At 42.4% G+C, this 24,880-nt stretch overlaps 1 protein-coding gene across 1 annotated transcript in view; it reads right to left on the bottom strand.

Moving 5' to 3' along the window:
- COTL1 (coactosin like F-actin binding protein 1) overlaps positions 1–24,880 on the bottom strand; it is a 62,023-nt gene that overhangs the window by 23,703 nt on the left and 13,440 nt on the right. Inside the window, exon 3 of the mRNA XM_069217610.1 lies at positions 6,531–6,688. Within this exon, the coding sequence (XP_069073711.1) occupies positions 6,531–6,688 (158 nt within the window). The remainder of the gene's footprint in view (positions 1–6,530; positions 6,689–24,880) is intronic.

Genomic DNA, 24,880 nt, shown 5'->3' with positions numbered 1-24,880 from the left:
TTTACAAAATGTAGAAAAAATAATGGGGGCTAAGAACGAGAGTTAGCCGGTGGCCCATTAGGACTGCATAGCTGCCAGGCCCTCGCAAAGGCAATTGTGGAGGACGGATGGTCAATGGAAGAGGAGTGATAAAAAGGCTGGTGAGCAGATGAGGGGAAAGTGTGAGAAAAGTCCCAGTGGAGTGCTTCAGCACAAAGGAGAAAATAGTTCCCTGGGCTCAGCAGAGCAGGATAAAACTCATCCAATCAAAATGATGGTAAAGAAGCTTTGGCTCCAGGGATCAGAACAGTTCAAAAGAAGTGATGAAGGCCATCAAATCGGGAGCATCAAACTGAGATATACACTAAAGCCATCAAATAAGGAGCAAGGGGGCCGATCCACAACCCACTCATTTAATTACTGTATTGTAAACAATACGTATTAAGACGCTGACATCTAAAGCTGTCTGTAGGCATCGCCTAAAAATGAGGAGTAGGGGACTAACCAAACTGTGATGCGAGTGCACAGCCTGTGAAGTCTGTCATACTGCAGACTTTTGTGAGTGTGATGCACTTTTGAGAATGTAAAAGGAAGAGTAGATCTAACGTAGAATATATTGGACCATTGATGAGATGGTAGACATAAGATTAATTTCAAATAATGTGTGTAGTTTGTGCAATCAGAACAAAGGCACAATCAAAAATATACTGTGGCCACATGAAAATATTATTCCAAAATTAGTGAAAATGGTCAGCCTATCAATTTGGAGTAAGTAGCAATCTATGCAGTCTTTGTTATTAACTCATGCACGTGGGAAATCAGAACACAAGAATCCTTGCGGAAAAGATCCATCACAGGCCCAGAGGAGTAAGTGGTATTCAGTGCTTAATTTATCAAGAACATAAGAGCTCTGGTCCAATGAACCTCTTATCAATTGCCACTGATGTTTCCAAATGCCAGAACTCTTCCTCCAATAATACAGCTACTTAGTCTTGATTTAACCCCATGCCTCTTCCTACACTTCCTGCCTCTTAATCACATCCTTGCAAGTTATGTTTCAAACCGGATTTCTCCTTTTGCCACAGCTTTCCTCCCTTTTCTTCGTTCTACTTCCTCCATTTTCTGCCTTTTCCTTATTACTCTGAGTCAAACTACATTGATGAAAAATAATCCCTGGTCCCAACAAATGACTGCAACCACTGGTAGAACTTAAGCACTGCTACCAAGATGTAGGGGAGAACTTCCTATACGTATGTAGATTATCAATCCTTTCTCTAACTTTTAGAGGTTCTGGTCTGTCAAAAAATCACCCACTTTCCCCTGCAGATCAGTGTTATTTGTGATCTGTGTAAAGACTGCGGGGCTCATTAGGACTTTGGGGGGTGGCAGAGGCTGCCCGTCAAAGCCCCACGTCGGGATGACAACCTATGCGGCCAACCCTCTGCAGGCCCTATTACGGGTTTCCCGCTGGACCGGCCGGCCCAGCGGGAAACTCACCACAACATTGACACCTGGCTGTAATCAAGCCAGCAGCAATGTTGGGGTGCGTCGGGTGTGACAGCACTCGTGTTTTTCACTGCCCTTAATTCGGGCAGTGAAAAGCGCAACGGGGCAGTCCTTGGGGGCCCCTGAACAGCCCATGCCAAGTGCATGGGCAGTGCAGGGGCCCCCCTGGGGCCCCCAACGCCCCCTTCCCACTAGCCTTTGCATGGCGGTCCGACCGCCATGCAAAGGCTAGTGGAAAGGGGACTCGTAATCCGGAGGGCCGGGCTGCTTGCAGCGCTGCCCTGGCGGGTTATGACCGCCAATACCATCAGGCTGTTGACTGGCGGCAACCTGGCAGTGCCTGGCTCCACCACGTTCATAACGTGGCAGTCGGACTGCCATTATGGAGGTGGTGCGACCGCCACAGTTAGTGTGGTGGTCCTAAGACTACCACACTCGTCATGAGGGCCCGAGTGTGCCATTGACACCCAAGTAGTAATGCAGCAATACAAATGCACAGCTTGTACGACCGGCTAGCCTCCATTGTTTGCATGTCTGACTTCTGATTAATTCCTTGTACACAGCAGGAGTGGTTAAACAATCAGCAAATGTTTAATCACATACTCGAAAGAACACACCTCACCAGAGACCTGGGTGATTGGTACAAATTATCTACACTGCCCCACCCACCACAAACCAACACACAATGCAGCTAGTTAGCTATTAACACAAGCTGGTTCAAGCAATAATAACATTGAGGGAAATGTTCGTTCTGCACTGCTATTTCTGAGCTCAGACCTTCAGTCATTCAAACGAATAACATAGGTGGTAACTAGAGTTGAAATGTTTTATGCAACATGAGGGACCTCGCCTTCTATGCACTGCCAACCCAGAGTTTTCCCTTCCCATGCCTTCCTTTGATGTAAATCATTTTTGTTGGCTTTTAGGACTCTGCACTTTTCTCCTGCTAAGCAAGTGCCTATGCTCTCCCTTGAAAACATGGTAAAATTGACCTACACCTGATACATTTAATTTACTTATAAGTCCCTAGTAAATAGTACTACATGTGCCCAGGGCCTGTTAATTAAATGCTACTAGTGGGCATGTAGCATTTAGTGTGCCACAGCTTATAGGAGCCGTACTGCAGCCTGTAGTGGAGTTTTAAACTGATGTTTTGACCTGGCAAAGTAAACCGTTTGCCAGGCCTAAACCTTCCTTCTTAGTACTCATAAGTCACCCCTGAGGTAGGCCCTAAATGCTCACAGGGCAGGGTGCATGGTATTTAAAAAGTAGGACATGTGTATTTATGTTTTACACCTCTAAAGTTATTTTTCACTGTAGTAAGGCTATCTCTCCCATAGTAGCTGGGTTACTAAATGACACTTAATAAGGAATAACTTCAGTTTGGGACCAAGTAGAGAAATTCTGTTTGCACTGAAATTCATTGTAATTTAAAATCCTATTTAATGACAAAATCAGGTTGTAAGTTACTGTTCTGAAATGTCACAGCCAGAAAGTTTTATTAAAGAAAAACAAAAGCATTCATAGGTATCGCCTACCAAAATCAATTGAATATCAGAAGGCTAAATAGCCTCACACATTTGATTGATGCAAAACGATAGATGCATGCACATAACCATTATGACGCTTCAGAAAATTTGTATTTATAATAGCCATTGAGATAAATAATTATACAAACTTACAGCCATACAAAACAAATAAATAAAGTGCTGCAGAACCACAAAGGAAAAGTATAGGTAGCCTTTTACAATATAAAATTACTTGTTTGTCACCTAGCTCTGTGTCCTCGATAACAAGAAGTGTTTTTCACTGGTAAGGCTAGGTTGCGTACACGTGCTTCCTGGATAACAAGATGTGTTTTGCAATGCTTAATGCAGATGATATAGATCTGTGTCCTGAATAACAAGGTGTTTTGTACAAGTTAATGTCCAGTGCAGATTATGCAGCTCTGCATCCTGGATCCCAAGACATTATTGGAAACAGCAACTACTCCCTGTGTCTCAAAATGCAGTCAGCACCCACAACAAGGTAATCAAGGTGAACAGAAAAGCAACTTTCTGGAGCCCAAGATACAACTGGCAGAAATCCTAAACAATCCAGGATGCATGGAACATCCTCCTGGATCCCACAATGCACTTAGCACCATCAAAGTACAAACAAGGATGTGTGCTAAGGGCCATCATCGGCGTATGCACATTTGCACCTTTATAACAGAGATAACTTATGTTTATGGGTACTTGACCTTCCATAATCAAACCCTGTTATTGGAAATGCACTCCTCCCTTTCTGATGCACATGTTGAAAAACACCTGGAAATAGAACCGGTCACTCAACAATGGACTAGATTGATGACCTCTCCTAACAATATGCCAGATATTATTGTGTTCAGCTGGTGAAGACCACTGTTCTGACCTTTCCAAGATCTCTTTTTGATCCTGTTTAAAAGGTACTAATGCCTTAACACAGTTGGGAATTTCTGTTAGAAGGAAATGAGCAGACATGGCTGAGAAGGCGGGAAGTCACAATACTGAATTTTTAACATCGACCTGCACAAATAGTAACTCCACAATATTGATTTGCAATATATTGCCAAGGTAAGTGAATGAGTTGGAACAGTAAATATACACTTTGCTAATAAACAGTTACCATGACATCATATTGATAGCTATTCTGGAGTCTATATTTGTGCAGGTCAATATTTCTGTCCTCTGACCATAATCCATAAGAAGGGCTGCCCAGAGGGGCTGAGGCCACATCTTTCCGAGTGGGTGTGCTCAGACCTGTCTACATGTTCAGGTTAGACTTAGCAAGAGAAATAACCCTGGAGAAAGTTTTAACTCAGCTTTAAATAACAGAGGCCTAGCACATACCACAATGCTAACTGCCTATGTGGGGCAGAGGGGAGGTGGTTAGGGATGATTTTCCACTTAAAGTTTTTATGTGGGGACAAGCCATTCATTTCAAAGCTCAATTTTCGAAACATATTGCCTATGCAAAAATAGGTTTTACAAACAGTTCTATAGAACCTTTCCAGCACTTCAGGGATTGACAAGGTAGGCAGGACCATTATTTCTCTGCAGCAGCAAATCATGTATGAGCTTGTAAGCATGTGTTGTGCTGCTATCACAGAACAGATTTTGGGTACTCCATGAGTTTATGATTCCTTAGCCCATCCAGTCCTCTAGACGTCCTTCAAACCTTAAACTAAGATGGCTTTTCCATATGTCCCATGTGGTTGTTCTAACCAGGCAGGAAGCTCAGCCTGTGGAAACAGAGGTGAGACTATCCAGTCATGAAACTACTTTTATGGTAATGAACTGCTCTCAGAAAGCAAAATAGGAAGTTCAGTCAATGGGGAGTCCAGACACGGGTCAGCGCAGAGAGAAACAATATGAAGATCCCCTTTAGAAATGGCACCCTTAAAATGGCCTACAACCATTGGAAGTGATTATCTGCACTATGAAGTAGATTCATTAAGGCGCTAAACAAATAACCCATAACTTGACACTCTCTGGTGCATATTCAATTTAACTTTCACATCTTTAAACAGGTGAAAGATGTAAAAGTTACAGAACATGAGAAGCAGCGTTGGTAGCCGAAAGCCTGTTTACCATAGTGTAAGCATTGAAGCATGGGGGGGGGGGGAATACCATTTGTTGTCAAACAAAGCCATAGAAGCCAGCAGCACTTTTGCAGGTAAACTGTAGATTCAGATGTGTGTTCTAGCAGAGATTATTGTCTAAGGCCTGGTACTTAAGGCATCCACAAACAGTGAAGGCAATGCTTCCGGCCTGAACTGTTACAATCAATATATTATTGGCTATCATTATGGCCAACATTTAAAACAAGCATTGATGAAGTCTATATGTTTGTCCTTGACAAGCTGGTGTAATACCTACACTTTCTTTAAAACTGCAACTATATACCACAAAAAGAAAAAGAAGAAAAAGAATACATACCACCTAAAATGAAGGCAGTATGCTGGCCATGGCTTTTTTACATTTAAAAATAAATTAACCATTGCATACACGTTTAATACCAATACAAGTAACTCCAGCAGGCAGTTGTAATTAGAACGGGGATAGTAACACCTATTAGTGTAAAGAAAATGTACTATTGACCTTGAATTACTATAACCTAACACTTTAAACTAACAAGAATGACTACAGATTTTTTTTAAACGGTTAAATAATAGGAAATAGATTTTGGCAAACGACACTATTGGCGCTCCAGAAAAGGCATTGAATTGCACTTCTTAGGCAGCTGTGTACATAAGCAAAATAAAAAACAACATACCCACAGTGGAAGAGAACAAATGGCTGAAATAGGCTGACCCAGTTCCATGCCCTGTATGCTTTGGTTGGTGGGAGCAAAGCACGAATGACAGTAGAATAGACCAATGGATGAAAAGGACTGACCCTCTATACAAGTACTGTATTCTATTGTATTGTAATCGTATTTATATAGCTCTTACTACCCCTGATGAGGTGTCGAAGCGCTTTTCGGTGAGTAGCACGCTACTCTGGAACCCAACAAGAATTAGTGATGGATTAGTATTGGGAAATAATGAGTACAGTTTTAGTATTATTATGAGTTAATTTGAGCCGCGGATATGAGAGTTTGTTAGTTAGATTGACTGGAGTAATGGAGGGGTGGAGGAGGAAAGAAATCCAGAAGTGTTAATTGGGAGTATATCCTTCATTTACTCAACCCAAAGGCTTGGGATGAGTAAGGGGGGTGGAGGAGGGAAGAGTATGTGGAAGGGTTAGGGAGAGCATAGTAGTAGGGTGAGATAAATGCGGGATAATTTAGTAGGGTTGTGTGGGAGGTATGCATATGCATATTTTATTCATTAATGATGTTGGTTACATGAGGCTGGAGAACTAAAAAAAGTGGTACTTAGGACAAACATAAAAATCACTGCTACTGTTGCCATGACAGGGGGTGATTTGTTTATCTGCCATAGAAATACGATGCACTAAGATGGATTTCCCCAAATCTCATATACACTCCCTAGAAGGAACACAGTATATGACTTGACGTACCTGAACAACTTCTTTCACCAAAGTTTTATCCGTGCCAATTTTTGCTCTTTGCAGTCCACCAACATCTTCTCCAATCCAAGTGATGAGAACAAACTTCACTCGCTTGCTCATAGCATCACCCGTCGTGAACCGGATGTAGGCAAATAACCGGATATCATCTAAACAAGGCAGCAAGAGAGAAATGTTGAAACCAGCAGTTAACTATGTTTCTTAGTTACCATTTACAACCTAGGAGACCCTTCCCAGTAGAAAAATCATTTGAGAAATTACTTTTAATTTAATTTGATTAAAATGGGTGAAACCTGTCCACAGAAAGATTTATGGATATTTAGATATGGTATATTGAACATCGGTATCTGAGATATGAACACAATTCATACATGGTATTTGGATTAATGACCAGAATTGTAGAATTCACCAAGTAGAGAGAAGCTCTAAATCCTATTGGCTTCTAGACAAAGGGGAACTGAGGTGCACTTCAGAATAATTTAGTGCCTTAAAATACAAGCAATGTAATGCTTTGTAGACAAAAAACAAGGGCAAAACAAAATGGTGCATATAGTAAAAAGAGACATCAAGCACAGAAAGTGAATCGAAATCAGACATCACGAAATGAGTTATTGGGGATGCCATGATGCTGGACAGGGCATACTTACCTTTGCTCTCAATGCTGAATGATCATGGAACATTATGCCTACATCATCATGCCCTGAAGACAGACTTTTGCACAAAAGCCCATTTGGCCTGAAAGGCCTCCTACCCCATTCTCATCAGCACACAGACCCAAACCCCAACATTGTACCTACACTAATGATGATCAGGCAATAGTGCATGATGAACGATGACATCAAAAAAACACTTGATCACACAACATGTTTTAGTGTTAGAAACATTTCTTGAAGCAATGATTCACCTGGGCTATTATGACTGTGGGGGAGGGTGCTGACAGTGGGTCTGTGACATATTCACCACAGTTGCAGGTAAGGTATAGATTATGAGACTGGCACTGAAGGCAGATACCGGACCACAAGACTCCTGTAGGACAAAAAGGTAGTCTTTCTTTTATTTCATATCTGGCTGCCACTAATGCTAAAGTAGAATCTGCACTACTACACAGCAAATCCCGACCCCTACAACGGGGAACGATAGTCTGATTTCTTAACAAAAGTCCACAAATATATTCCAGAAATCAAAAACAGTGCTGGCAAAAATGCTTAAACGAGCCATACAATGCAGGATTTGGTCACTAAAATAGTACCAATAGAGTATGGATGGGCTTACCCCAAGCTTGCAGCTCACCGGGAAAAACCTGGAAAGGCACAATGGCCAGTCTGGCCCTGAACATATTACAAAGAAGGCACTTTGGAAGACTTACTTCTTCTACCCTCCCATAGATCAAGAATGTGTGCTTTGGATAAGGATGACATTCACTTAGCATCGCAGCCCTTCTTTCAGCATACACTGGATCTCTTTAATCAGGTTTTTAAGACCTCTACATGATATTATAGTGCAAAAAAGCCTTAAATATGGGCTGTACAACAGGATAATCCTTTATATTTGTAAACGTATGTTGCTCCTAAATTACAGAAGGTTTCCTGTTGTCTATCTTTATGTCTCATAATGCTATTTAACACTGCACACAGCACGTGATTTCCTCATAACCTAGCACATTAACATGTTTACAAGGCTAAAATAGTTGCCAAAAGATCAGTTGTTCATCCTGTTTAAGCAGTCTCATAAGCCCTTGACATTTATCCAGAGCACTTCTGCAAATTCTTCCTCTCCAGACAACTAAGCAACAAGATGGCACTTCTCCAATCTAACCAGGAGTCTGTAGCCTGACGGATTCATAAAACCATTTGCTTCTCACAAAACTGATCAGTAACTCACTCTGCCTGGCTACTGATGCCTACCGCACACGTACTGATCTAGGTCACATAACTACTGCTACACTCTGCTGGCCACATCCTCCCTCATTTTCTACCACAATCCATCAATACTACCTCACTTCTCGCTGCCCACTTGACCACCTCCTTTCGTGCCTGCCTGAAACCAGTCATTACCCTCCCCTCCAACTTCTATAGGAGACTTCTTTGCCGCCCAGCTGTAAATTGCTCAAAGTAATTTTCTTTCTCAAAACCTTCAGCCTCCCAAGGCACTCAACCATCTTTACACATTCATCCCTCACTCATCCCACTGCTTAACTGAATACTGCAACAACCCACTTTATTTGCCTGGCTCTTCTCGGCTATCGTTATTTCATCAGTCAGACAGAATCCCAAAAAACAAGATCTTTGCAGAGAAGTGCATGTGTGCCTTTCTACAAACCTTTTCCTATGGCACAAAAATCCAGCTAATGTTGGCTCAAACAGTGTTTTCACTGTTCAGTTTCTACACTCGGTGGACACCTTAGACTTGGTGGCACTAAAACCAGGTGTTTCCATAAAGCCTCCTTAACCTGATTAGGTTTCCTCACACAGCTACCACTCCATCACTTAGACCAAGCTAATCATGCACAGTCCACCAAACCTCCATGAAGTAAAATTAAACAACACAGGATGCCACAAAGTACACCAAGCAAACAGTTCGGCAGATAAACTCAAGCCTTGATATAAGTCAATATGCTACAGGTCAGGTCATTGCAGTTTAAAAGGAGAACCCATGCCTCACTTATTCTGCAGAATTTGTGTTTGTTTCTATAATGGGACATAATAGACAGAAAAGACTTTGCCTAATCTATCAATACATTAAAGTGTCTTCCTTTTCGTGTCTCTGAAGCACTGCCTTGATGGACTTTCCTAAACATACTCTGCTCTAACCTCATACAACTGAAAAATCCAAAGTTTTGATAGGTCAGCAGGTAACTATGTTTTACTAGGCTTTAAACTGTGGAGCCAGCTTCCACCCCATGACACAACACTCCAGGAATTGTCCGGAAACAGTCTTTCCCTAATTTAGCAGTTGGAGCTTTTGCTTTTTACAGCAGGGTTTCGATTCTTAACTCTATGGAGGGATCTGTAAGCATCTGGCAGGAAACAGTCTTGTTCATAGCATTAAACTCATTACATTCAAACCTGCATCTTCTTTCAATTATTTGAAATTCTGAATTGTTAGTACACATCTTTATGGTTTTCTTAGTGAACAGGCAACTATGTTAGCAAAACGATTTGTTAACTTTATTGCCTTTAAGACTAGAATTAAGTGTTAAACAGGTACTAATGAGATGATATTTTGCCCAGACGGTATTAATGCAGATATTAAAATGAGAAAATTGTGAAAAAATATAGTGTGGTGTCGTGACAGATGGTGTGATGTTGTACAGTGTAAGCTACCAGCCAGAAGGTTCAATGAATTAAACACTTTCTGCTGACGTGTGTGGGTCTTGCAAGTCAGTAATTCGAATTTCAGTAAAAGGGGGCCCAGACTTTCATTCTCTGAAATCTATAAATTGAGTATCAATAATTGGGCAATAGTGATGGTGCTTAGAAATAGGAAATCTCTGGCAGTAAGTGCTTATAATACAAAGGAGCCTGCAATATAATATAAAGACCCATCTCTAATTTCCTTATTAGCGGCATCTCTAGTCACCAGTAATAATGAAATGAAGTAACTGCTGAAACGTAACAATATAGTTGAGTAGTGATGTCATAACGCCTCCTGCCAGTCCAATCAGACAAGATCAAAGACAGGTCACACAGCATAATCACTGCTGCAGTTTAAATAAAGAAAATGAGAATTGTCTTTTTGTTATTCTGATCTCTTTTTCTAAAATGAACAGTGATCAGCAGAAATCAGAAATTTTCAATGACATGTTTATTGTTTTCCATGCTGTAGCTCATTAAAGGACAGATAAATTATCTCTGTATGTTTCTGCACATTCTGAGGGACTGCATTTTTTCCTATCACATTCCACTGATTCTAATATATTTTTTGCAAACTACTGACTTTTGTTTAATTTCACAATAGAGGTTCTACTTTTATTCTTCATATCTTCAAATATACTATCTCTTTCTTATGAAGCTTTCATGGGCACATCTTGATAGCTAGATAATTTGTGGTATTTGTCTTTCTCTGGCAGCAGTACAGATGGGAAGAGGGCTGTCGCGAGGAGTGTATGCCATTCTATCTGATGTTGCATTTGTGTGTGTTTCATAGCCATTAGGTCAGAGGGTGAGTACAAGAATGAGTCAGTGGATGGATAACTGAATGTATAATTGCAAAGATGAGTGACAGAGTAAATGTATGACGACCTACTGAATGCCTAAACCCATCAGTGACAAAAGAGGCACTTTCGTTCATTTGCCAGACCTATTGGCATTGCTCATGCTTGTTTTTATATATTCCTCTGCCCCTAGTACAGTGGCTTACTTGACATGCCACACTTTACACCATCTTGTAAACACTTCTAAACTATGCTTTAGGTTCACTCTTTATCTGGCATGTCTGTGGCCCTGTAGAGTTGAGTTAGACCAATTTCACTGTTTGTAAACAGGGAAACCTCACCTTTCAGCTCATCTGCTGCATTGTATGTGGATGGAGACGTCTGATACCCAAACCAATCAATATCGGTTTTCACTTCCTTTGCACCATTAAGAGCTCCACTCCCCAGCACCCACGGGCGCCCGTCACCCAGATATTGCACAAGAACCTTTGCTCATTCCTCCCCACAAAGCTAAACCTCCACATAAAGCCAGTCTGGAGGGATTGTGGTAATCACTGCACTGAAGACCACAAACTGATCCCAGAATTGAGCCACGGAGAGCACAGGACCAGATGAGCCTTTGCAGAAACTTGTCTTCGCATCCAACTAAAGCTCGAAAAAGAAGCTGCCAACGTAAAGTGTCGCTAGTCCTGAGAAAGTGTCGCCAAGGAGCCCGCTCGGAGAGCACCTGCAAGTGTCCTCAGTTCAGAGCCTGCAATACTCACCTTGTAAGGGATCCAAGCAGCGAAAACAAGGTTGTTTTATAATACTATTACTACTAATAATAACAATAATCATAATGGCATTATTGTTAGAAATGATAATGCTAATACAGCTTCTTATAATAATAATGCCACTTCTAATGGTAATATTACTAGTAATATCATTCTAATAATAAACAGGAACAATCATATCGATACGAATAACACTACTAACATGAATAATAATGTTAATATTTTTACTGGTAATATTAGCATTATTATAATACTAACAACAATAATAATCCCAGTACTGCTACTGATAATATTGGTAATACAAATACTAATAATTAAATAATTACAATAATATCTATTACACAAACAATAATAATACCAATAACACTAACACCACTGTTAAATGAGGATTGTGATGAAGGTGTTAATAATAACAATACATAATAATAATATGAATTCCACTTTACTCTTACATGCATTGCTGTTAGTCTACTCTACTAGTAAGCAGGGTTATGCATTACAAAAAGCACATACAGAAACACGAAGCACCTCTGTACTGGGGCTCTCTACTGTACAGCAATGGGCTACACATCCCCTTCAAAGGAAGCATCCGATTCTTCATTTAGAGAATGAAATCTTTGTAACACCACGGTTTGCACCTCAACATATACTATTCATGAACTGTAATGGGGTTTTGGAAGATTACATCAGTGGTGTTTCGCTTTCTGTTAGGCGCCGCCCTAGCAACTTGCCTATTTAGCTATTAAGTTCAGGAATTAAAATCACATTGTTTATTATCCTCTGTGCAGAAAAATACTGTGCTCCTGCAGCTAATTACCAACGTCCAAGCTAAACACAATGCTTGAAAACAGGGGCATGCAGCTATGTTACCTGTAAACTTCAGAAGCAAAAATACCAGAAGTGTTGTGTTTTTTCCATGCGCTCTGCCCCCAAAACCAGCTACGTCCAGGACCCCGGGAAGTGATGGCTCAACACAAAGAAGAAGGACCTGCCACTAACAGGTAATACAGAGCTCTGTATCTGCCAATCTTAGCCTGTATCCCAGGAGCGGCTCCCAAGGCTTTGTCGGGGCAGGGAAGTGTGGGGGAGCATGGAGGGCCGCAAAGGGGCGCAGGAGAAAATTAATTAAAAAATAATAATAATCACTTACCTGCTTGCTCCCGCACTGCTCCTCTCCCGTCGCTGCTGCAGGCACAGGCTCCCATCCTGTCCTGCGCCCAATTCTGACTCTGCTCAGAGCAGCATCGGGATTGGCTGGGAGCGCCCAACCAGGGTACTCCCAGGCAGACTGGGAGCCTGTGCAACAGCCCTATACGCATGTGTGTTTGGCCAGCCCAAGACGGCCGTCCAAACACACATGCGCTCTGAGGGGAGTGCACAATGCACTGCCTCTTTCACATGGAAAGGATAATAAATAGAGTTTATTATCCTTTCCATGTAAAAGGATTTGCAGCTGTTGCTGCTGGTAGGGGTGGGGGGGAGGCGATCCTCCGCCCATATGGAGGAACTGCTCCTGCTGTATCCTAAATGCCAACATTTTAGAAGCAGAAAATGGAAGCTTTTAAAAACCATAATCAAGGATTCCTCCATTGACTTCTATTGAAGCAGAGACAACATTAGGCGGGAGACGGACAAAATAAAGCCATTTTCCTTCATAAATCGGTAGTCGCTCGTCTTAATTGGCATGTATGCTGTATCTTACTTGAAGGACACACTTGGAAATGTGTTGGTGCTTGTGTCATGCAGTGCCGGTGGCTGGTGCGCTGTGCAGCGCTGACAAATTCTGCCACATTTGAGCTGTGTCTGGCTGGGAGGATAGTAGCTAAGAGGCTTTCCATTTCAGGGTTTAGACGCAGTTTTTGAGTCTTTTTTGTGCTTTTGATTGATTGAGTGCAATTTTTTATGTTTATCTATTTCCATGTACTTCATTGCTCGGTTTACTCGTGAGAAAGTGTCACTCTAAGTATCACACATTTTGTTGTTGAATGGCTCTCATAAGTACACTGAAACCATGGAAAAGTCACTCATAAGCAACCTGAAAGCTTGGCAGCTTGGTCGTCGGTATCCCAAACAGTAATGGCGGAAGGGATTAGCATTAGCAGGTCTCTGAAGGCAAACAGAACAGGCGAAGGGTCAGGTCAGGCTCAGTCGCTGTCTCTGCACGCCAGACACTGTGTTACATCACAGCATTACCCTATGATCAGTTGTAATGTGTTTAGCAGGTGCATGAGGTCATAGCGGCGGCTGGGAGAGGCAAGCACCGCCTAGCGTGCTGTCCAAGAACAAACGGACCTTCCTCATTCGGGCACTTGTCATGGTCGGTTCTAGGTCATGGCATTAGGAATCTTATTCCAGGGTTTCATCAACATTGATCCTACAAACATCATAAATTGGTAGTGACACGGAGCAAAATCTAGTGGTTTTCACGGGAGGAACAATGCAGATTTTCCTGTCCTTGAGCCATTCTAAACTCTTTATGCAGCTTTTTATTTGCTTTGGAACTATACGGAAGCCGCCCCTAAATCTGTTGTATTTTTAATATTAACACAGTTTTTGTTTAAGTTTTAGTGTTTTGCACAGTTCATTGTGGACTCCTCCATCCATAACCCTACTTGATTTTACATCGCTGCTCTGTTTGCAATCTCACCTGTCCGGTGTTGTGGTGTTGTAGTGTTCCAGGCACAATACCCACACACTCTGCACTGCAACAGGAACAGTCTTCCCTTCCTTTGCTTTTTTGTGCCCAGGATGCAGTTCTCCTCCCCCAAAGCTTCCTTTTTAGGGTTGAGCTTGCGATAGCATGCGCAAACGCATGCATATCGCTTGTAAGAAGCTGTCATATTTAGAAAAGTACTTTGAGCCCGTCTGTTGCTTAGCATTTTTTTAATTGCGTGGCACTCTTCTTATCAGCCTTTCAGTCGGTAACAGCTGGCATATCATCATTACAGTTCCTTGCCCTGGAGCAGGTACCAAACACTGATTGCTGCAATTTAATCAGTGCCGTCCGCTGCTCAAGACGTGATTGAGGTATTATTTTGTACAGAAGACGTGTGACTGACAAAAACATGCAAAGAAGAACAAACAAAATTGCCAAGTTGTATTTTCTAAAGTTAACATTTAGTTTTATATTGTCAAGTCTTATCTCACTTTGCACTCAAGTTTTGTTTTGGCTCATTGGTGCTCTTCTCAAAAAATTATGCCTTAACACATAAATGTACAGTATTCCCCCATCCACTGCACTACAATCTGCTCCACTTCAGTCCAAACCACTCAACCCAATCCACTCCAATCCTCCAAACCCCCTACTCCAATCTGCCCCACTCTAATCCAAAAAATATCCGCCTCTCCAATACAGCAATCCAAAACAACCTGCCCCACTCCACAACAATCTGCCCCACTCCAATCCAAAACAATCTGCACCACCCCAATCCAAAACAATCTGCCCCACCCCAATCCAAAACAATCTGCCCCACCCCAATCCAAAACAATCTGCCCCACCCCAATCCAAAACAATCTGCCCCACCCCAATCCAAAACAATCTGCCCCACCCCAATCTATCCCACTCTTATCCTAAACAATCTGCCCTCTTCAATCTGCCCCACTCCAATCCAAAACAATCTGCCCCACTTTAAAACAATCTGCCCCACTCCAGTTCAGTCCGCCACACTCCAATCCACTTCACTCCATCCCAAATCCAACACATCCCAATCCTCCCAATCCACCCCAATCTGACCCACTTCAATCCAAAAGAATCTGCCCCACTTCAATCCAAAAGAATCTGCCCCACTCTAATCCAAAAGAATCTGCCCCACTCTAATCCAAAAGAATCTGCCCCACTCTAATCCAAAAGAATCTGCCCCACTCTAATCCAAAAGAATCTGCCCCACTCTAATCCAAAAGAATCTGCCCCACTCTAATCCAAAAGAATCTGCCCCACTCTAATCCAAAAGAATCTGCCCCACTCTAATCCAAAAGAATCTGCCCCACTCTAATCCCAAAAATCTGTGCCACTCCAATCCAGCAATCCAAAACAATCTGCCCCACGCCAATCCAAAACAATCAGCCCCACGCCAATCCAAAAGAATCTGCCCCACTCTAATCCAAAAGAATCTGCCCCACTCTAATCCAAAAGAATCTGCCCCACTCTAATCCAAAAGAATCTGCCCCACTCCAATCCAGCAATCCAAAACAATCTGCCCCACGTCAATCCAAAACAATCTGCCCCGCGCCAATCCAAAACAATCTGCCCCACGCCAATCAAAAACCCCACGCCAATCCAAAACAATCAGCCCCAAAACAATCCAAAACAATCAGCCCCACCCCAATCCAAAACAATCTGCCCCACCCCAATCCAAAACAATCTGCCCCACTACAATCCAAAACAATCTGCCCCACCCCAATCCAAAACAATCTGCCCCACCCCAATCCAAATCAATCTGCCCCACTCCAATCTATCCCACTCTTATCCAAAACAATCTGCCCCCTTAAATCTGCCCCACTCCAATCCAAAACAATCTGCCCCACTCCAAAACAATCTGCCCCACTCCAGTTCACCACACTCCATTCTACTTCACTCCATCCCAAATCCACCACATCCCAATCCTCCCAACCCACCCCACTCTGACCCACTTCAATCCAAAACAATCTATCCCACTCAATACAGCAATCCAAAACAATCTGCTCAAACCCAATCCAAAACAATCTTCCTCACTCCAATCCAAAACAATCAGCCCCACTTCAACCTGCCCTACTCCAATCCAAAACAATCTGCACCACACCAGTCCAAAACAATCTTCCCCTCGCCAATCCAAAACAATCTGCCCCACTCCAATCCAAAACAATCTGTCCCACTCCAATCCAAAACAATCTGTCCCACTCCAATCCAAAACAATCTGTCCCACTCCAATCTAAAACATTCTGCCCCACTCCAATCTAAAACATTCTGCCCCACTCCAATCTAAAACATTCTGCCCCACTCCAATCTAAAACATTCTGCCCCACTCCGATCCAATCCACCCCACTCCAATACAGCCCACCTCAACCCGATCCACCTAACTCTGCCCACCGTGATTCGCCCTGCTCCGATCTTCCACACTCCGATCCAAAACAATCTGCCCCAATCCAATCCAAAACAATCTGCCACCCTCCAATCAAAACAGTTTGCCACCCTCCAATCAAAACAGTTTGCCACCCTCTAATCCAAAACAATCTCCCCTACTCCAATCCAAAAGTCTGTCCCACTTCTATCTAAAACAATCTGCCCCACTCCAGTCCAAAACAATTTGCCCACATCCAGCCTACCCCACTAAAATCCCAAAAATCTACCCCAACTACAATCCAGAACAATCGACCCCACTACAATTCAAAACAATCTGCCCCACTTTAATCCAAAATAATCTGCCCCACTCCAATACAAAACAATCAGCACCACTCCAATCAAGAACAATCAACCTCACTCCAACCGAAAGCCAAATCACTCTGTACTACTTCTTAGATGTATTTTTTAAATTGTTTCATAACATGAGAGCTCCTGGATAGATAACAAGGTCTGTAGTAAGACGTGAAAACAAGTGGGAAATACAAGAATGATAGTGTGTGAATGAACAGAGACAGAGGCAGGTAAGTAATGGTACAGGTTGTAGAAGGCTGAGCTTGGAGAGGTGAGTAAAGGATTGGTGTGTCTATAAAGGGGGGCACGCTGGATCGGAGTCTGTGGAAAAGGACACTATAATTAAAGTTCAATAGAAACAACCTTCACTTCACAACCAACAAAATATTTTGATATATAAACGTTGCAAAAACAAAAATATACCAAAACCAACTAAACCCAAGCAAAAGAAAAGATGTGAAATTAATGTGAATGGATTACATTAAAAACAATTCACATATAAAACAAAGGAAACTCACTGTACAGTTGGGCAAATTCTTTTGGGTACAGTGCTGTAGAAGATTCCGCTTTCATTACATGCATGAAAAACAGCCTTTCTGGCATTTAGGATTTAATACACTCTGTGTCTCTCTAGGGCACATCAACCTTTATATAAAAATAAGTTAAGTGCCTTAACATTTCTAATGCTGCTATCTCTACAGAAAACAACTGGAGCCATGCCATGTGTACTAAACAACAGAGCTGTATGAGATGGGCAGAGCGATTGCCCTGGAGTTAAGCAGAGTGCTGAGCAGGAAGATCAAAAGATTCAACAGGGCACTATGGTTAGGAGTTTGTGGCCGGGAGGGGAACTGAAAGAGCCTTCAAGTGTCCCCAGATGATCCACTCTGAGCCGTGCCTTCTGCCTTCACCAGGCTCCAGGGCTACTGGACGTTCCTTATTTCTCTAGGCCAGGACTGTTCAAGATAGTTCTCGATTTTCAGGTTATCCATATATATGTAAATACAATGGATCTAAATAGGACTTATTTATTTAGTCAGTGGTTATCATTAAAATATGGCATTTGTCTGGCTGTCCTACACTGGGTACACATGCTATAAGCAGTATGCAGTTCTGCAATAGGCTTGCGGCACATTTGTTTCTTGAAAATTCAATAATTTAATAAATCTAGTAGACAGATGGCAGCTAGCAATTCAGTTTAGTTCTGGACGGTGCTCCAACCATTTCAGATAGCTGTTAATGCCCAGGTTCCTTAAAGTCAAGATTAGATTGTGCAACTGTGTTAAAGGGCCTCAGCCAATGTGGCTGACATGAGGTGTGGGTTAGGTGTGTGTGGAGTGGATATGTGGGATGGGTGTGGAACTGGATGTGTGGGAGTGATCTGTGTGGATGTGGACATGAGATGTATCCGGGGTGTGTGTCTGAAAAGGAGAAGTGGATGAATTAGGTCTGTGGTCTTGTGGATGGTGAGGATGGCTGTGGGCTTGTGTGTGCATTTGCAGTCCTCAGTAATGGCAGCTAGCACCTGCTGCAGGCTTCTTCTCTCCAAAAAAGCTCATGGGGGGGATTAAGGTGCAGATTTGTGCTCTATATCCTCTTACACATCCAAAGACTCTATGTAGAGAGTTGTGGACATGTTGAAGAGTGTTTGAAGTCAACTAAGCCTACACCTACAAGCTAGAGTCAGGATTATGCCAATAGAAGCCTTAGACATGCCACCCTGCGATAACTGACTATCAATTCCTGTCCCTTTATACCCTATCAAGGGCCTCTCCTTTAAGCCGCTGATATCCGAGCTGACCAGCAAACCTGTGCTTTTGGGTAAAGGAGGTGGTTTGAAAATCCTAATTCCATTCCTCTGACTTCTTCCAACTTTCTCTCACTTTGAAGGCCTAGGCAGGTAAATTTACTGAGTATAACAGGAAAGGCCTGGCAGTTCCTTGGTAGAATTCTGGCAGCACACTAACACCAGGACACGAAACAGAACATTAACATAACAGGGAGAGGTGTTATATGTCAAATACGTTGTAGCCAACATCATCTTCATCTCCTTAATGACAGCGAGAATACAAAACTGATAGTAATTCACATATGGAAGAGGTAGAAGATCCTACAACAAAGGTGGTTGCCCAATGCCATCAAGGGATTAGATGACCACAAAAAACACTACATCCGAAAGACAAAGCAACCGACACAACACACATCCTTCGTCTTTCTAGAACCGCACAGTTACCCATAAGTGACAAAACCATACCCCATATAAACTGCAGTGATATCTTACAATTACTATTTAGCAGTCAAGTGGGGAGGTGAGGTGACTGCAGAATAACAGAAAGAATATAGACCACCTATGGAGCCTCAAACAATAGGAGCTTCCGTACTAAAGGGATAGGGACAGACACTCAAGATCAGGTAGCACAATAAACTCACACAAACATGGATTTATGCTGAGGCCAGTAAGACTTACCCCTCCGGATAAAAAACATAATTTTTGCTCACCCCATCATCAGGTTTAAAAACTCAAAAAAGTAGCTCTTTTAAAATGGATGACGTGGTGCTATAAAATATCATGCTCCACAAAAAACAACACAAACACAAGAGGTAACTGTCCAGCAGCATGCAACATATGTGTGCCCAAGATATTGTAAGTGTAGTACACTATTATTTTAAGTGCTGCACTAGAATGTTTGCAGACAGCTACTGATCACTAGAATTATGGAAACTAAATAGGTAGGGAGTTTGCGTATGTTGGTATGTACTTGTGGTTGCACAAGGTATACCCACATGTGTGAATGCCAGACGGAAAAGGTTGGAACACTGGATAAACAGATCATGCTGTTTCTGCTTGTTCCCATCATATGTTCTACTTTCTTGCATCTGGCTCTCTACCTCAACGAAATTCCGTTTGTGTGTGTCATATGGTTTGTGAAGTATTGCTCCTTTCTTGCTAGCCATCTCAACTGGGAGAGTGTTTTACACTTTTAGCATTGCATAAGCGTTTGGTGTTATGCTTTTTCTAAGTCAAAATGCCAAAGGTTCTCATTGAAATTGCCAACATTCTCACACATTTTCTCTCCTTGCCAATGGCATTGAGGTAAATTCCAAGCATTGTTCATTGCCCAGGAGACACTGCAAGCCAACATACTGTTTACCAAACAAAATCTATCCTGAGCAAAATATGACTGTGTTTGACTGCAATGGGGCTAATACTCCGCTAATATGAGGGTGAAGGCAGGTGATAGAGCGGTGCTATGAGAACAAAGCCCAAGAGCATCAGGCCGCGCTGATCTCCTCCAGCCAACCAAGAATCTTCACTATCTCAGAGATTCTTATGGAAATGAGTTGAAAGCATCAGAAAACCCATGTTGACTTGCACCAATTACCATCCTACCTCCAATCAGTAGTTAAAATGTATAGATGGCATGGGAGAAGGGAAGAGGCATTGCTCAACACACAGTTTAATTTTCTGTTACAAGTAGCTACATGGGATGTGGACTTCTTTATCAATGCTAGAGAAGGGGCTGCTGTTGTTTTGTGGTCCTGGGGCTTATTGGCACCAGCTTTAGGGTGACGTGTCCGCAGAAGCAAACAGTCCACATACAAAAGAAGGTGGATTCAGGGAAAGCCCATCGTCATCTGAATAGTGTAGACCTGGGACAATAATCATGAAATACAATGGATTATTGCCAAAATGCCTAATCAATGTCAGTTCTTTACTATGCAAGATGCATTAACTGCTCACTCTCGGAGAGGGAAGAATACATTGAGTACTGAGGTAACATCTCCTGACAGCATTCTGTACCTATCACAAAATCATATGATCTCTTGGCCTGGGCGAATTTTCATTTATGACAGACTGATCTCATATAATTTCCAGCATGTCATGTTGCGATTATGTGAAATGCCCAAGATTACACCATGTTGCATACTTGAAGCTTCATTCAGGTAAAATTCTATCATGATAACACTGAAAGAACCCGAACAAACCTAATGTGAGCATTTGTTGTTTGTGTCCCATTAGGTTTTAGGCTTTTTAAAGAAAAATTTGTCTTAGCTTCAGAAACGGACGGTTTTTGCACGCTTAAAAAATCTGGAGCCATATGTACAAACACATTTTCCCATTGACACAGAATGGGTAAAACCCTTTGCTACATCTGGCCCCTGGTATTTTGTGTAATAAAGTGTTCTTTCACGTAATTCTGTTGGTCATTTGATGCAATTTCCACAATGGAAACTATGCAAATGTCACTCAGGCCTAATAATCTCGCATGGGTACACAAAAGCATGGGACAAGTGAGGTGTATAAAAAATATTTATACACAGGAGGTTGTAATAGTAGATTACAACTAGATGCACAAGGGATGCAATTGCACGTTTCAGATATTTCAGTAGTTACATGGAAAGTTCTTTGCAACTCCTAAGCCACGACTAACAGTTTTGTTTCTCCATATTAAGTCATTTTTTGTGAAAATGTATTAGTTTATTTGCAGTTGTATAAAGTGCAGTGCGGTGTGTTTTGGTTATCGCAGAGCACTAGATGTTTCGACAGATACGTTTGCTTCAAGTATGGATTTTATCCCACTTTCTTCAGTTGTGACCCCTAAACAGCATGAAATTCAGCTGAAACAATAAGCTGGAAAAATTATGTTTTTTTGCATTTCCTGAACCACGTCTAGTTTGACTCGGCTCTCTAGGTCGTCTTCAAGGTATTTTACAGCGTTGGTTCAAGACTCAAAGGCAGGGGCAAAGCTTAAAGGGGGTGATACACCCCCCCCTAGCAAATGTATTTTGGGTTGTAGTTGGGTACAGGTGCTTTCGGTCGGGTACGTTGCGGTGTCTGTCGGATTTCACCAGGCGTTTTCACACACACGGACAAAAACGCACACTCTCTCGCCCTCTCTCCATCGGGAAAGATTTCAAAAATGTTGGCTATTTCACAAAATAATGTGCTTTTTCTTATTTCGTATACCTACCAGTCCACATTCCTCTCCCTTCCCGCTCATGGAGGTCAACTCACTAAATGCCAAGGGTAGAGGAAGTGACATCACGCACCCTTTGACTTCCACTTTCACTCACACCCACATTCACACTTACACACACACTCTCTCACATAAACGCACTCTCACCCGCAAGCCCCCACAAAACATACATTTAAAAGCATTTTTACTTACCTCAGCTGCCATGGAAGGGCATATTCCAGCTATTTGTACCTCATTTTTATCACGCCAATAGTGAATAATATGTTATTATTCACTATTAGTTTAATACAAATTGACAGAAAGCAAAGACTGAAGTCCCAACTGCCGTCTATATGGTCGAGCTGCCACTGTGTTCCTAGCACTGAATTTGCCACCGCTGAAGCCAGGGGTCGCAAAGGGCAAGCTTGGGTTCGCGGCTGCAACCCCTGGCGACCCCTAAATGACATCCATGTTTCCGCTGCCCCTGAAGCCTCTGCTCAAAGGATCAACCTGCTTGTTTCAGTCACTTACAGCAGCAATGGTTGATTAATTGTGGAGTCGATGTAAGTAGATTTCTGATTGGTCTGTAGTGTAGAACTATTTTCTGTACATATTTTAGCGTTTTGCGTGAGTTGGCTGTGTGAACAATACAAAGGACTTTGAACTAACTGCTCAAGTTGGACTGGAGTGCTTTTAGGGCTGACTGGTTGCTGTGTTGTCACACTTGAAAAGTTTCAAGCACATTCTTTCTTCCAGGGTGTGTAACCTTTGCAGTTTGCCAATGATTTTCTTAGGAAGAATTGTGTATATAACTTAAGAATTCTATCTTTGGAAAGGCAGGCTACCCTACAAACACAGATGCCCAACCTCATAAGTTACTATAATTGTTAAAATATCTAACTCACTCGCCGCTGCCCAAGCCATGAAGGATCATTGCGAGTGAGCCTGAGGGGGCACTGTCTGATTACAGGCTTAGGAGCAACGTGAGCAAAAGCAAGGTGGTTGTTATCCTCAAATTATATGCTATGGGAGCGGTGAGGTGTTGCTCTCTGGAGGGAAGAGGCCACTTTGTGTATTAGGCCTGAGTAGCAACTACCATGTCTCTGCTTTGGACTTGACACAGACCCATTGCCTTCACCCGTTATTCAAAAAGTATTGGGTTTGCTATCGGTAATGAGATTCTTCACTTGGGTCTTTGCATGGCAGCACCTCAAAACTATTGATCTGAAAGCCCCCCAGTAACAGAGTGATGACACTTGCTTTAAATCTGAGAACAAGGACATAGGATGGGTTTGTGATTTGTTGGGCAATGTTCCAATTAGGCACAGTGGGCAGGTTTCATTGTTTCTTTCAGTATGATATGCATTTATATCTGCTCTCCTTTTCAATCACTTCCACCGCCTAGAAGTGCACAGTAGCAGAGCCCTGCCTGTGATAACAGTTTTTGCGTCTTCTCTTCTGTTGAATTGTCCTATCTGAAGAACTCCATGATTGATGCAGTTTTAAGGATTCCGATTCGCTGCAAGGGAAGAATATTAAAGGGCATCCATAGCTTTGTGTTGTGAAGACATACTTAAAATGTTTTCATGTTCATACACCTATGAAAAATAATGCTAACAACCATATGAAATAGGAAATGTATCCACTGTTGATGAAATTTGAATGTTGACTTCTATTTGGTTGAGATTCCCATTGTATTATATTAATCACAAAGTGTCCATGGTGTTAGCAGGCCCAGCAAGCCATAATGCTTATATTGTATATTTTCCAGTAGTGTAACCTCATTTTCAAATCTAGCAAGAGAAGTGGAACTTTGTGAGAATTACAGCTAGTATTGCTAGTATTGCATATATGAACGATATCTCTTCCTCAAGCCGTTCTGTACTTCTTCAATCAGTCAATCAAAGCATTTCTAAAGCGCACTACTCACCCATGAGGGTCTCAAGGCGCTGTGGGGGGGCTGCTACTGCATCCAAGTTTTTTTGGGGGGGAAGATCCTGATTCCTGCCCATTAAACAGAGGGGGGTCGGGTAATTTTAGATTTTAGGGGCGGGGTTGGGGTGGTTTTAGGTCTTAGGGGCAGGGGTGGAGTGGTTTTAGGGGTGGTGGGGGGGGGTCACGGTAATTTTAGGGACTGGGGTGGGGGGCCAGGGGGTCGCATGCTGGAACCAGGCATGCCATTCCACGCATGCCTTTACCAGGAATGCCTTTACAACTGAAAATCGTTAAGGCGTTCGTGGTAAAGGCATTACTGGTAACAAAGCGGTGGTTGTGCCGACCGCTTTGTTCAGGCATGAGTGGTTCCAGCATGTGTTGTTCCGACATACATTCGCATTAAACACTACTTTGATATGCTGAATTTTATTTTAACAGTCTACAAGCTAAGATTTCTGCAACAGACCCCTGGCTGACTGGCCGACCATGCCGTGATGTCACCCCTTGTAATGACATATCTAAATTGGTCATCAGTCCAGCAGCTGTACTCTAGAACAGCCTGAGCAGTTTTATTGAGTATAGCAATCTGATACAAAATGAAATAAACAGGTGACATGTTTGAGTCACATATCTTATGTCATCCTATTTACAAACCTTTGAACTAGCCATGGGGAATACAGGAAATACTCTCATGGACTGGGGGAAACTTTCAGCGACAGATGGGCTGCGAGGCCTGCATAGCAGCTGGCACTAAAACCACAAGTTTACTCTGGGGTATTGTGCAAGAGACCGTGGTGGATGACAGTAGGAGGGCAAGGAGAAAGAAATAGCTCAATGCAATATGGGGGTGGTATAAATTCATTTTTCAGGCCTGGGCTAAGCTTACCTCCACATGAAGCTCTGCCTGGTCATTGATTAATTTGGTGGGGAAGTTGTTTTTTTAATTTGGATACGGTCACATAAACAGCTGCAGATCTTTAATCTCTAATTAGCTCTTTTAAGTCTTTGGTAGAAACAATGGCCTGATGTTGTATGCAATTTTTTCGGGAAGCCAACTGGATCTCTGTCTGACTTGTTTGGTTACAACTGACTGGAATCCTTCAGGGACACAGTGGCCTACAAGTAGTCATCGA

This window comes from Pleurodeles waltl, chromosome 12 (genome assembly GCF_031143425.1).
Source record: "Pleurodeles waltl isolate 20211129_DDA chromosome 12, aPleWal1.hap1.20221129, whole genome shotgun sequence".
In the NCBI taxonomy this organism is placed as follows: domain Eukaryota; kingdom Metazoa; phylum Chordata; class Amphibia; order Caudata; family Salamandridae; genus Pleurodeles; species Pleurodeles waltl.
Note: the sequence above shows the minus strand (reverse complement) of the source record. Positions and strands in the feature narration are given on the sequence as shown.